This window comes from Pleurodeles waltl, chromosome 11 (assembly GCF_031143425.1).
Source record: "Pleurodeles waltl isolate 20211129_DDA chromosome 11, aPleWal1.hap1.20221129, whole genome shotgun sequence".
Lineage (NCBI taxonomy): Eukaryota > Metazoa > Chordata > Amphibia > Caudata > Salamandridae > Pleurodeles > Pleurodeles waltl.
The window spans coordinates 85,416,388-85,431,279 of record NC_090450.1 but is presented as its reverse complement, the minus strand read 5'-3'; the positions used below and the strand labels follow the sequence as shown (position 1 = coordinate 85,431,279).

The window sequence follows — 14,892 nt, the reverse complement described above, 5'->3', positions numbered from 1 at the left end:
TGGTGAAGATTTAAGCAATATCTGAGTTGCTTCAGTCATTTAGGGGAAGTAGAGATTAAGGGTCTGCGGTGCTCTGCCGAACAAAAGCTTCACCCCCTAAAGCTACTAGAGATTAGTGCACTCTGGCGGGCGCTGAATGAATGAAACAAGATTTATAGAGCGCAAAGTGGCTGCCAGACAAAAAAATCCCAGTGCTAGAGAGATACGTTGCAGGGGGAAGAAGAGGTAGATGGGAAGAGGAGAAAAAAAGTCGCATTTTAAGAGGGTAACAATAGTCTACTGTTACCTGAGCTTCTGCTTTGACGTTCAATGCTGTCACCTATGCCTCCTTCCCTCTAAGGAAAGAAGTCAGCAGAGTAGATTGAATTCTTATTCTGTATATAGGGTCTAAACCCATGTGGGAATGAACTCCTTGTGATTCCTTGTCCAAGGCCAGGAAACCGACCCCTTATTCGCCAGGCCAAGCCAGAAGCACGCTCATTGAATGCTTTTTGATATCCCGCTGAGAGGTCTGAATTGAACAATAAGTTCCCACAAATGTAGTCATATCTTTAATAATGAATACTTCCCCAAATGAGAAACAATACACAGCAGGCCCTTCCTCGTTATTTGCCAGTTCCACTAATTTTATAAATCTTGAGAAAAATCCTTTTCCTACATTCGCTGACAGGGCAGTATTAGCATTACTTAGCAGGCTTACTGCCTGCTGAACCCCACTGTCTCAATTCCTCCCCATCCTATCTTTTATGATGCGCATAGGCCTCCTCAGCTATATCAAATATTTTCGTTAAAGTCCAATAAGGTTTAACACATAGGCAAACATCTATCCAGACCTTTATAGGGATCTCACCCTTTTTCCAGTGAATCCCAAAAGGATAGGATTAATTGAGGTCTGGTGTCACTATCACCTTATCAGCGAAAGATGGCCTTGGAACCTCTGACCTTAACTTTACTCCCACATATTTGGCAAGCTGTTTCCTCCACCAAATGTCCACATTTTCAGCCACATGATCTGCAGGTGTCTGTTCTGGATAAAGGGGATATTCAGTCATTATGGCATTAAAAATACTGTCCTCTTAAGGAACAGTTAAAATCTCCAGATTCTTCTCTTTTTCACTTTTTAACATGCCCTTATTCTCCTCAACCTTATATTCATGTTCTTCAGATGAGAATCCAAAGAACAACTTAATTCAGCCTCTGCACTATCCGAGAACCCTTCATCTGCCTCAGAAGATTTCTTCCTCTTTGACTGAATTATAGTAATCTCAAAATTCTTAAATGCAGGCCCAGACTTTCAATTGTACATCCTATACAAATAGTAGTGGATAATCTAAGCCCTCAAAATTGATGCCAATTTATGATGTAAACGTGTAGTCATGTGTATACTATACAAGAATGCAGTCCATTCTCTATTTCTGTGCCTGCGCTACAGATTTCTGCACCTGTGCGATCCCTTATAAGCCGAACATCAAGAGCTTGTGGTGAAAAACCCACTTAAGTGTCGGTGTTTGGCTTGATTTCAGATTTGCCCACAATGCCAAAGGTAAGAGCAAACTAAAGTAAAATTTCAAATTCTGAACTGCCTAGGTTAAAAGATTCTGAACTAATGAACGACTGTCTGACAAAAAAAACTCACTCAAGCAATGAAAAATATAAGTGAATCATACCAATATTTCTGCATTTCTTGCCCAACAAAACAATACATTCTTTCTCACAAAATAGATTAAAAGGGGGCAAAACTCTTCTCACAACAGCTTTCTACTTAAAATATGCAATCATTGCCCAGTAACTATAGTACATGCATACAGCACTTATCTGTATATAGTAGCAGCAAAAAAAAAAGGAAGATGGCTGAGGGTTCAAGTCTTTTATGTTCTTTTGAATTTTGAAGTATTCTATTCATGGAGTTTGTTGTGAGTGGTTCAATACAGGAGATTGCATAATGTTAGTCTCTGTGTCTTGGCATAAAATCTAAGAAGGTTAAAACTCCAATTGTTGAGTAATTGGTTGGAGGTGCTGTGGCCATTAATGCTTCTAGGATGTCGCTGAAATTAGTGCCATAATTTACCAGACAGGAAAAAGCTCTCACACCCCTTCTAACTATAGTGATTCTTGAAAGTTCCTGAAGAAAAACAGAGGAGGCTCGAAGCAGTCGCCTGAGTTGGTAGATCGGAAATATATTGATATATTTCAGACCTTGGTAGTTTTGCTTTTTGTGAGCCAGACATGATGCTTTAAACATTCTGCACTTCCTTCTAGGCAGGCAGTGTAATGTTTTTAGGTATTTCGAGGCAGAAGAGTGGCTAGGGACCTTAAGAACAAATTTAGCTACATAGTTTGCACCATCTACAGTTGATGGTTGAGGAACCTAGGAATGCCCAGATATAGTGGATTGCCCACATTCAGGCACAAAGTTATTGGAGCCCGGATTTGGATTTCGTCTGAAGATGTGAAATCCAGAAACTGAGGGAGCTTACCTTGCTAAAATGTGATTTGAAGGCTTGTTGAATATCAACTTGATTGACAACATGACCACTGCTACAAACAGGGTGGTATGAGGTTTTTTATCTTGTGCAGTGTGGTACCGCAGCTATGGAGACGGCTTGACATACGAGACATGTTCCTGGTAGGCCATCATTTGCGGGGGCCTCTGAACATAAGGGAGGGCAGACACTGTGGATGCGAGGTGGCAGACCACAAAAGGTGTCTTCATCTTGGGGTGGCACAGAAGATTCCTGACCAGTGGGTTCTGCTTGGCTGTATCTTTTTGCCTCCACAAGAACGTCCAGTGTTGAGACTACTACTCAGAGTTTCCCCCAAGCAGATCAATTGGGGGATGGATTTCACCTGCGGTAGCACTCTGGACTTTTGTACACATTTCCACCACTTTCCCTACTGCCTCAGGCTCTGGGGAAGATCAAACCAGACACAAGTCAACTAGATAGCCCTGGGTTGTGTCTGAGTATTTGCCATTCTAGTCTGTCTGCCTCTGTAAATGAACCTACTGTCTCGGCAGCAGTACAGAGTATTATACTGAATCTCTACAATATACATATTTATGCGTGGAAATTGTAGTTTCATCTTCCCTGCTGAAGTAGTCGATGTGATTCTAAATCCATACACTCGGGTGTTAGGAGTAAAAAGCGATCTAGTGTAGGGGGCATCTGCGTAATTCCCCGAAGGCCGAGTGGTCAGACATCCTCTTAGTTTTTTTTTGGGCCAAATAATACTTTGCGGTGGGCACAGGTAAACTGTGTGTCATCCCTTTTGGCTTTTTACATTTGCCTGACCAACTTTCTTTACTCAAGACACATGATGGGTTGAGGTTTTTGAAAGGTTAAACACTTCTTTCGGTTAGAGCTCTTAGTTATACTTAAATGGGATCTTAACCTGGTCCTCACGTTTCTGATGTGCATGCTGTGGGAGCCCGTGTTCTCTGTGACTCCTCACATTCTAGGCTTTTTTTTCTTTTTGCCATAACTTCTCCAACTTTATCATTAAGTTGCAGGTACCGTCAGTGTAACCTCCAGACACTACTTTCTTTTCTGACAAATTGATGCTGAGAACCCGGCCTTTGTATTCCAAACGTTGTATCCATCTCTCCATCACCCCTACTGCCATTTTCTCAACCACCACATCCTTCAGAAGTCGAGGAGAGGCAAAACTGGCTCGGCCTAAACAGCGCCCACAGTTTTTAAATAGAGCACACAAAGGAATGTGTACAACCAGCTTATTTTGACTTTTCTAATACCAAGAAAGGAAAGGCAGTGCGAAGACTGACTCGGTCGTTGTGGATCATTCTGTGCTTGAAAACATGCTACGCCTTGGCCAAGTAGGAATTTCCAAAATGTTCTGATCCAGACACCTGCCACATTGTGGCTTGACTGTCCGTACATACATTCACCAAGCGCTACTGCTTTGAGTATCTATTCTAAAGGTGAGGAATCTGCAGATAGAACTATGTCAGATAGGAAGTTGCTTACTTTCTGAAACACTTTTTCCAGTGGATAATCTCAGATTTCTCTCTGCTTTCCCTCCTCCCTCATCTGTGGAGTGAAAGTGTCTGTTCAAAAGGGTAAACGCATTAGTAAAGCGTACTTATATGGGAAGTCATATGTCAAATCAGTTTCATAAAAACAAAATTGAGGTTGAACGTTATCTGCTTGGTCTGAAATTCTTGGAATAAAGTGGAACAGGATTGAACACATTAACAGTATGGACAGGAGATGAGAAGAATGACCAAACAACAACTAGAGCAGAAGGTACTTGGGCTGAGCAAAATGGTTACACACATTTAACATGCTGTTTGGCAAACAAATTACTCTTCGGGCTTTGAATAGCAGAACATTTCCCCCACAGCCTTACTGGGGCAAAAGTACCATATGCAGAAGTTTGTAACGCAATCCTCAGTTATTGGTATTTAGTGAGCTTGAAATCTGAATCCATTGTCTTTGGTAAAGAGTGTGTGTACAAAAACCTCCATCCTGACTAAATAAGTAGTGCAAAGATGCTGTTGGAGACTGAGCATCACGTGGTGAAATGCAGCAACTCTAATACCAGCAGCCTTGCTTGGGTATCTACAGTTTCTGCTCTTTCTTTTCTGATATTTAACTTTTCCCCACAGTTCTTTTCTTTCCGTGCCAGTGTACACACAGATCCAGAGATGTGGTGCCTTCAGTTGCTTTTTGACTGTCTTTTTGAACCTTTTGTCGAACTTTTTGACTTCTTGGTTTATGAATATGTAATCCCATAAGATGGATTCAGGCTGTGTGACTCCTGTTAGCGCACGATGTCTGTGACGGATCTGCACATCATGTGCTTGTGGTGCCTGGAGCGCGACCACGCTCCGAAGTCGTGCTCTAACTTTTTGGCCACAAGACTGTTCACGGAGCCATCACCACTCGTCCTGGTCCACTCCAAGTCCTTGGGATATTTGGGTCACAAGAAGATGTCCAAGAACAAGAAGCCGATGCGACACGGGAGGAGCGTCATTCTTCTAGATCTCCATCCTCGGAGCCTGCTTCTGGGTCAGCTGTGCGCCACCCAGAGTTTCTGGACTCGGACCCACCCCTGCCCAACTCAAGGAGTTTTATGAGGCCATGAACCTCACATTTGGGCAGACTGACCATCTTGTGATGTCCTCCAGCCCAGTAGGGTCGGCGAGGGCCTCTTCAGGTTCCACGCTGGCAGCTTCGACCTCAGCTTTGGAGTGCACCCCAGGATCCGTTTCCAGATCTGACCCGACACCGGTCGTGCCATTGTGACCTTCCCCAGCACTGGTGCAGAAGCAGACTCTCCCACTGTCTGTTGGGCCCTCAATCAACAGTGATCCCATAGTTACTCCTGACTCCGAGCTGGAATGATGTCACCCGACGTGATTCCAACTTCAATAGGGACATCACTCCCCGGGTTGCATCCTGGAGTATGGAGGGGGTGCTGGACCCTTTAGAATAGCAGCTTGCAAACCCTTGCATGGACTGGGTTCCGGAATTGGGTGAAGCCAGAAGGTTGAACATCTCGCCTAATTCTGGCATGCTTTCTCCTCCTACCATGGCTATGGAGGAGGGAGCCTCCTTCTCCATGGTGGTGCGAAGAGCGCCAAGGTCCTGGGCCTCAAGCTGCCTTCAGTGATGTTCAGGACTAATCTCCTGACTGAGGTGCTTCAGCCCGGGGCTTCCACACCTGAACCCCTATTGCCCTTCAATGAGGCCACAATCTGGCCCTCACTGCTGTCCTGTTGGGGGCATCATCTAAACCCAGCACAGGGGCACCTGCCAACAGGACAGTTGGCCGCCGCCACAGTCCTGCGCCTTGCGACCCTAAATTCCTGACCCTACGCCTGAGAGCTTAGTCATTCAGGCTTCTTCTGGCGCATTCCCTTCCGCACTCCCGGACAGGGAATCAAAAAGACTGGACCAACTTGGGAAGAAAATGTTAGCTTCCTCCAGTCTGGCATTGTGGTCCGTGAGCACTGCATGCCTTTTGGGCTGCTATATTCATGCTTTATGGGATACTGTCGTGCAGGTGCTACCACAGGATCCTGGATGAGGCCTGGGCTTTTTTCTCCCAAGCTGTTGATGATGGAAAAGACCCCGCCAAGTTCACCATTCAGTGTGGACTGGATAACACTGGACTCGCTTGGCAGATCGGTTACGTCAACAGTGGCCCTTTAGTGCCATGCTTGGTTGAGGACATCTGACTTTTGGGGAGATGTCCAGCAATTGCTTATAAACATGCCTTTCAATGACACCAGTCTCCATGGAGACAGAGCGGACTCAGCACTCCAGTGCTTTAAGGAGTCCCGGGCTACGGCTGGGTCCTTTTGCCTCACAGCTGCTCCTCGCCCCCTCAGTCTGCTTTTTGCCCCCTCTGTGGCTATGGAAGGGGAACCCAACCACATCCATTTCTCTCCAGCCACTGTGCTGTTCCTGCTGCTAAGCCTCTGCGTGGCCGAGTTTGCGGGATCCAACATCCCCGTGTATCAGGGAGACATCGGTTGGCCCAGTTAACCTCCACCCCATGTCATCCGCCAAGCCTTCCTAGTCCACTGTGCCATCACGGACCAGTTGGTGGCAGGATTCGCCATCACCTGCCCCACTGGGAATCCATCACAATGGACAGGTGGATTTTGCAAATCTGAATGGGCTACTCCCTCCCCTTTCAGACTGTCCCTCCACCATCCTACAATTGGATGACGGAGGATCACTTGGCATGTCGCCGCACTGAGGTTACGGATCTCTTGGTCAAGGGAACCATAGGGAGGGTCCCTCTGCCATAAATAAGTTGTGGCAGAGGTGGTTCTTCCCGCTACTTTCGGATGCCCAAAAAGGGCAAGGACCTTAATCCTGTCCTAGACCTCCAGGCCCTCAATCTCTTCCTCAGGAAGGAGAAGTTGAAACTGCTCACTCTGGATCAGGGCCTTTTTACTATGAAACTGCATGGTAACATTGGACTTACAAGACGCCTATTTCCATATTCCTGTCCTGCCTCCCCACAGACATGACTTGTGGTTCATGCTAGACCACAAGCATTTTCAGTTCACTGTGCTCCCCTTTGTCCTTACCAGTGCCCTTCGGATATTCATGAAAGTGATGGCGGTAGTTGCACCTCATCTGTGCCAGCGAGGATTTCAGTCTTCCCCCTACGTCGACGACTGGTTGTTGAAGTTTGGCTCGCCCCCAGGATGTCATCTCCCACCTTCAGGCTACTGTGGACCTCCTGCATTCTCTGGGGTTCACTATAAACGTGTCAGTCACATCTGACTCACTCTCAGATGATCCCTTTCATCTGAGATGTTCTGAACACAGTGCAGTTTTGGGCTTATCCTCCCGAGCGGTGAGTCCAGTATGTTCAGCCTGATATACCGATATTTCCACCTCTATCCTGGGTTTTGCTGAGAATGACTCGGAGGCTGCTGGGCCTCATGGGCACCTGTTGGTCACACATGCCAGATGGCATATGCGGACTCTGCAGTGGGACCTGAAGTTCAGGCTTGAATTGAAAGCATTCCTTCCCTCTCCCCAAGGGAAAGTGGTGCAGGTGTTCACAGACAACACCACCACCATGTAGTACTGCAACAAGCAGGGCGCTGTGGGGACAGGGACCCTTTATCAAGAGGCCCTGTGTCTCTAGACATAGCTGGAACGTCAGGCATATACCTGGTGGCTCAACATCTGGCGGGCTTTCTGAACACCAGAGCAGACAAACTCAGTTGTCAGTGCATGGTCGATCATGAATGTCGTCTCCATCAAGAGGTGGTGCAAGGTCTCTTTCAGCAGTGAGGAAAGCCTTGGTTAGGTCTGTTCGTTTCTACAGAGAATGTGCAACGTCAGCTGTTTGCATGTGGTAGTTTCCATAGGCAGCACTCGCTCAGGGATGCTTTTCGCCTGGAGTGGAAATCAGTCCTCCTGAACACCGTTCCACCAATATCACTTCTGCCCATAGTTCTCAAGAAGATTAAGGACAAGCGGGCCCTAGTTTTTCTTTTGACTCCAGACTAGGCACAGAGAGTATGGTATCCCGAGCTACTGAGCATGATCCTTGATCCTCCACTCAGACAGCCTCTTCGGGAGGATCTTCTGTCGTAGCAGCAAGGGAGGGTTCTCCACCCAAACCTGCCCAGTCTGCACCTTCTTGTGTGGAGTTCGAGCGGCATCAGTTGACAGCTTTCGACCTTCCAAACTAAGTCTGTGATGTCATCTTGGTAGCCAGGTGTTCCTCCATCAAAACGGTATACGCCTGTCAGCTTAAACTTGTGGCATGGTGTACCAACAAAACCATTGATCCCCTTTCTGCTTTGGGCACCCTTAAGGGTTATCTGTCTGCAATCTCTATTTTCGTCAGACTTCCTGATCAACACTCCTTGTTTAAATCTCCCATTGTAGCGGGATTTCTTAAAGGTCTTACCCACATGTTCCCACCTTCCTGTTCGTAATGCTACGGTGGGATTTGAACCTGGCGCTTACCTTCCTAGTGTGCTTCTTTTGAGCCTCCTCATAACTGTCCTCATTGGCTCTTCACCTTCCTTGTGACCGTCACCTCCTGCACGGAGAGTGAGTGAGTTACAAGCTCTTTCTTAAACCCATCCTTCATCTCTGTCCATCCTGACAGTGGTGCTTGTACAAGGCCTCTTCCCTCCCTAAAGTGGTTATGCCCTTTAATGTAGGCCAATCCATCACCTTGCCTACTTTTTATTCGCCCCCCACATAGTACTCGTGAGGATGAGACCCCATTGTCTGGATCCAAAAAGAGCGTTGGCATTCTACCTCAATCATACCAAAGACTTCCTGGTGGATAATCAACTATTTGTGGTGGATATGTGGATACGAAGAAAGAACGGGCGGTGCAGAAGAGAACCATCTCTAGTTGAATTGTTCTCTGCATCCAACCGTGCTACGCTTTGGCTCAAAGCAATCCCCTGAGGGTTTGCTTGCTCACACCACCAGAGCAACTGCTGCAACCACTGCATTAGCATGTGAAATTCCAGTCTGCCAGGTGCAATGTGGACATCCCTGTACACATTCACCAAACACTACTGCCTGGACAGTCTGGTCCATAGGGATGGTTATTTTGGCCGTTTGTCCTGCAGAACTTCCTAGTATGATCTTGGTTCGCAGACCCACCTCCAGGGATGGCATTGCTTGGGTATCTATTCTAAGTTAAGGAATCTGCAACTAGAAGTCTCTTTCAAATGAACAAGTTACTTACATTTTGTAACAAATTGTCTGGTAGAGACACATTCTAGTTGCAGATTCCTTACCGACCCACCCATCCTCCCACTCTGTGAACTGAATTCTAGGGACAGGTGGCACCTACGTGCAACCGCAATGTCATCATGGTTACCATGACACCAACGACTGATGCGGATTCAACCGACGCCACCTGATAACATGCAAAGGTACTGCTAGAAGAAAAATCTCCATGTCCAGTCTGATCCCTGGGGAAAGGGATAAGGAATCTGCAACTAGAATATGTCTCTACCAGATAATTAGTGACCGAAGGTAAGTAACTTATTCTTTGTACCATCTGTACTGATGTCCCTCGAGACACAATTCCCATATTTTCACCCCTTCTGTAGTCTGATATTTTGCTGAGGAACACCCAGTTTTTAAATCCATTACATCTAAGAAATAAATGTCTCTGTAATATATATATTAGCAATATTCATGCCATCTCAGACCCAACTTGTTTTAGCAGTCTTTTAAATGCCAGAACTTCTCAAATTCAATGTCATATTAGATAGCTTTGCCTTAACCATGCTTTCTCAGTTGAAATTTCCCTTCCTTCACTCTGAGAGGTTGCTTTCACAATAATATGCTTTGCTATTGGTGCATTTACCTTATTTATAGCACCATCAAATTTCAAAGTTGCGCAACAACTTAAATGAAGTGGGTAGGTTGTTGAAAAAAACGGTTATGCAACTGTATTGGTCATTTTAGTCCTTTTATATGTCATAAGTAGGTCCAGGAGAGTTGAGTTTATGTAATGTTTTCAGCATAAACTCCAACTATGTGAATAATTACCATTTGAAAGGAAATTTACGTTGTTGCTCTCCTAAAAGAATGGCCCGGATAATGACCTTTGAGTATTTAGTGGCTCACAGCCTCTCTGTAAATTATATTGCATTTTTCCTGGAACAGGTCCCTTTTGAAATCCAATCCAAATATAGTCTCTGATTCCATGCTAATAAAGGCTGCCATTTCATAAGCGCTGTCCTCTGTTTGTTATGAAATTTGCTAAATTAAAAAGATGGCAGCACATCAAATGTGGTCTTTCTTATATTGTTTTTTTTTTTTTGCCACTTTCGTTTGTCTATTTTTGTTTCTGTTGATCTGTTCCTTAATTTTGATTTGTATGTGGGTATCTCTTATGAGTTTGTCATTTGTTTTTCCTCATTATTTTGTTGTATTGCCATTACAGAGCATGTTACATCTAATGCCAGCGATAGCGAAAGTAGTTACCGTAAGTGTTTTAAGTTTCTTTTTTTCTTTAATCCCATAATACTCCTTTATTTTGCTTTTTCCAGGCAATATTGTATGCCCCTTTTAACTGTAACACTTTATCAGCATAATTTGCAGGACAATATTGTACATGGTGTCTTCATCCTTCCTGTTCACTGTTACTGGTCGTTTGAAATGAGTCTGGTATTGTAGTTATAACAGCACATCTGCATATGTATCATGTTACGGGGATTTCATAATCATTACATAAAATCCTCACATTTGTGTGCTGTCCTAGTCTTGATTCTGCATTCTTACTGAGGATAGTTTCTTGATTTTTCCATCAAATTATTCAGGCATTCTGAGAACTCAGCAAGTATTAGGTTTTTAAACAGAGCTGACTTTGGAGAGAGTTAGTTTAGTGCTGATCCCACTGTGTTGTGATTCAAAAACACCAGTCGGTGTGATATGTTAGATGAGTTTGAGATTGTCTAACTTCTTCAAAAACACAACCACATTTTTTTTCCATAGGCTATTACTGCTAGCTCAAGGTCTGACCAGTCACAGTGTGAATATCATAACTATAGGTAATCGAATGTATTTGATACCCAGTTTTACATTTGGAGGTACATTGTAGAGCATTGTATGGAAGCTGGCAGTGCAGGGGTCATAATGTACATGCTTTTCAGTTTTTTGTGTGGGGTGTGTGGATAGTCTAAATTGTGCCCATTTTCTCCTTCACTGTTGGCTATCTAGTAAGTTCGAATGAAAAGAGATGCTCATTTGAATTGTTAATCTTTTCATCCTTGCTGTTTCTAACTTACCGAGATTTTAAGACATATCTCCATCTACACTGATGTTTTGAGGATTTCAGTTTACTTTTTTGGGGAAAATCATAAAAATCCATTACCTTACATATCCTCACCTTATGAATTCTCCCAGTGCGCCAGCATTCAACGGAAACTTTCTTCCCAGCTCTTGACGAGGACTTCACAATTGCACGGATCTGCACGTGACTCCATCTGACATCATTGTAGCAATAAGCGGTCCTCGCCTGCGTGCTGACGTCTGTTCCCTTTTTTTCGTGTCTCTGATGATAACGTTTTTTCCAAGCTCTCGAACAGCTACTGTTTCGAAGGTGTCTTGTTGTACTTGTTACAGTGTCTCCGCCTAAGAAATCAGGTTTTAAGCCTTGTCGTGAGTTCAGGGGTCGTATGTCAGTCACAGACCCTCATGAAGACTGTTTATGGTGCTTGAATTCGGACCACAACGTGGAAGGGTGCTTGTCTTGACAAAGGATGAATCCAAAGGTGTTAAAGGAAAGAGAGGCTAAGCTTTTTTTTATTTTTTTTAGCGAAAACGAAGGGAGGACTCGCATCATCGGACGTCCAAGACAAGGGACTCTTCATCTCATAAATCGTCGAGATCACACAAGAAAACGTGCTGACACGATTCTCAATGCCGTTCTTCTAGAGATCGGTCTCGATCTCCTTCGAGACGACGACTTACGGTGTGGGAGGTCAGTCCGACTGTTACCTCCCAACCTCAGAGTCCTTAAGCTTCTCCGGCGCCATCATTGATCAAGGTGGTTGAGTCCCCGGTGAGTCCTCCGACTCACTTCTCACCTGTGTTGGTTTAGGAGCCGGTGGCACAGGTTTCGGATCCGACCCAAGTGCCGCAAAAAGAACAGAGGTTTCCTGCCTTTCCGACTCCAAGAGCAGATCCAGCAGCTTTTCTAAATGCTATGTTCAGCATTTTTAATAAAGCTATGGCCCCTGTTGGTGCACCGGCTAGTCCCAGGGGTCCGTTAGCGTTCTCCTTGGGTTCGCTAGCTCCATACAAGTTGGCTCCGTTTGTGCCTTTCTATGAGGCTGAGGGTGCTGGTTCAGCACCGATTATGTCGCCTTAAATGATGCGGATGACACCGATGGAGTCGGTACCGGCGCCGGATGGATCAAGATCGGGACGGAGTGTATCTCCATCTCCTAGGCTGCGTCCATCTGTCTTGAAGCTGGCTTCGTCGACGTGGGCTAACACTCTCTCGACGCTGAGACTGGAGGCCAGACTGAGATCGAGGCGAGCATTGAGGATCTTGGAAGAGCAAGAATACCTGCAACATGTTTTGAAGGACGGAAAGGTTACTGAGCCTTTAGGAGAGTTTCAAGGTCTGGTCTCTACTAGTGGACTGGATACCTCCCCAAGGTGGGATCTTTAATCTCCAGGAGAATTTACATAGGAGGCAGCATCCTATCACTCTGTCCTAAAGAAGGCTGCAGAATTTTTGGAGCTTCCTTTGCCATCTTCGGAAGTAAAAACAGACAATTTGACAGGTATTACATCCTTTGTCTACTTTGGCGGAGCCCCTGCTCCCTTTCAATGATGCTCTTATTGAGCTGATTTTGGACGTTTGCAGAAAGCCTGTTACGTCTCCAGCAGTGTCCAGGACTGTAGCAAGGAGGTACAGGGTTGCTCTTAGGGATCTTGGATTTTTATTCTAACATCTGACTCCTGAGAGCTTGGTGGTCCAGGCTTCTTGTTCTGCTCGTTCTGCACCTGGCTCTTTTCCTGCTACTCCATCAGACAGGGAGTCCAAGAGAAAGGAGCAAGCAGCCAAGAAGACTTTCTCCTCCTGTAGTATGGCCCTTAAGTCAGTAAATGCTACCTGTGTGCTGCATAGATAAGTTCATGCCCTGATTGACACAGCTAGGGCTCTGGTACCTAACTTGCCTCAGGATATGCAGGGGCAGTTTGAGCTCCTTTTGGACACCCAAGCTGCGGCCAAGCAGATCATTCAGTCTGGTCTGGATACAGCGGACTCAGTAGCCAGGGTAATGGGTACGTCGGTGGCCACCAGGAGACATGCGTGGTTAAGTTCTTCTGGGTTTTCAACAGATGCCCAAACAACTTTATGGGACCTCCCGTTTGACTACGATAAGTTGTTTGGGTCCAAGGCGGACTCTGCTTTAGAACGTTTCAAGGATCACAGGGCCACTGTGAGACCTTTGGGGCTACAGGCTTCTGCATCGATCCTTTCGAAGATTTAGGGGGTTTGGCCATGGATCAGCTTATCGTGGAAAGCCTCAGTCCAGCACTCAACAGCCTGCCATCCCTCTCTATGGATCTTGGAGAGGGCAGGGGAGGGTTAGGGCACGAGGAGCCACCCAGCAGCACCCTGTCTCATCCTCTGGGGAAACACAACAGGGAAAGCAGCCCTAGTTTTCCATCACTCTTAAGTCATGCTTCTCCCGTAGGAGCAGGATATTTCCCTTTCACCACGAGTGGGAGTTAGTCACATCGGACTCTTGGGTTCTAAGTATTGTGGGGAAAGGTTATGCCCTCCCTTTTTGGGAGTTTTCCCCTCCCGTCCCTCCCGGTATTTTTTCTGTTCAGAGGAACATCTCCTGTCCCTTCAGCAGGAAGTTCAAGTCCTTTTATCAAAAAGTGCAATGGAGTTGGTTCCGGAGCAGGAAAGGGGTCAGGGATGTTATTCAAGAAATTTCCTGATTTCCAAGAAGGATCGTTGATTGAGGCCTATCCTGGACCTGAAGATTTTAAATTGGTTCCTCAAACAGGAGAAATTCAAAATGCTGACTCTAGCGCGGGTGCTTCTGGCGTTAAACAAGGAAGATTGGATGGTGTTTGTCGACTTGCAGGATGCTTATTTTCATTTCCCCATTCTGAAGTCACACATGAAGTATCTCTGGTTTGTGGTAGGGTTGCAAAACTACCAGTTTGTGGTCCTTCCTTTCGGTCTTACTTCCTCACCTCGAGTCTTCACGAATGTGATGGCGGTGGTTGCAGCCGGCCTCAGAAGGAAGGGAGTATCTGTATTCCCTTACCTGGACGATTGGGTGATAAAAGCCATGTCCCCGGAGCTTGTGCTGCATCACCCACAAATGACAACACAGTTGTTGTTCAACCTGAGCTTTATGTTAAACGTGCCCAAGTCTCACCTGGAGCCCTCTCAGCGCCTCCTGTTCATAGGGACAGTACTGGACACAACTTTGAATCGGGCCTATCCTCCGCCTCAGCGGATTCAGATTATTCAGACGTTGATTCTAGTGTTTTGAAATGGAGCAGATGTTCCAGTCCTCGAGGTACTACGTATGCTCGGTCTGTTCGCTTCTTGCATTCTGTTGGTCACTCATGCACGTTGGCACATGAGGGCTCTCCAATGGTGCCTCCGCAAGCAGTCGTTTCAACACAAAGGAGAGCTCGAATAGTCAATAACTATCTTCAGAGACGCTGCAACGGATCTACATTGGTGGGCTGCGGACGGCTACCTTTCCTAAGGAAGGTCTCCACCCAGACCTGGTTCTTCACATCTTCCGGATGTGAGGTTTTCCACAGATAGCTGTTTGCCACTCAGGAGAATGTGCACTGCCCGTCTTTCTGCAGCCTCCAGTATCAGGTGCAAGGAGCATTGAGGGACGCGTTTCAGATGTCTTGGTGC

General features: G+C 45.9%; 1 protein-coding gene across 8 annotated transcripts in view; it reads left to right on the top strand.

Annotated features, from left to right (window-relative positions):
* The window catches only part of DLG1 (discs large MAGUK scaffold protein 1), a 953,275-nt gene that overhangs the window by 823,512 nt on the left and 114,871 nt on the right, over window positions 1–14,892 (top strand). For all 8 annotated transcript variants that reach the window (XM_069213151.1, XM_069213153.1, XM_069213149.1 and 5 more), the window contains one exon: window positions 10,420–10,461. In XM_069213151.1, coding sequence (XP_069069252.1) covers window positions 10,420–10,461 — 42 coding nt within the window. The remainder of the gene's footprint in view (window positions 1–10,419; window positions 10,462–14,892) is intronic.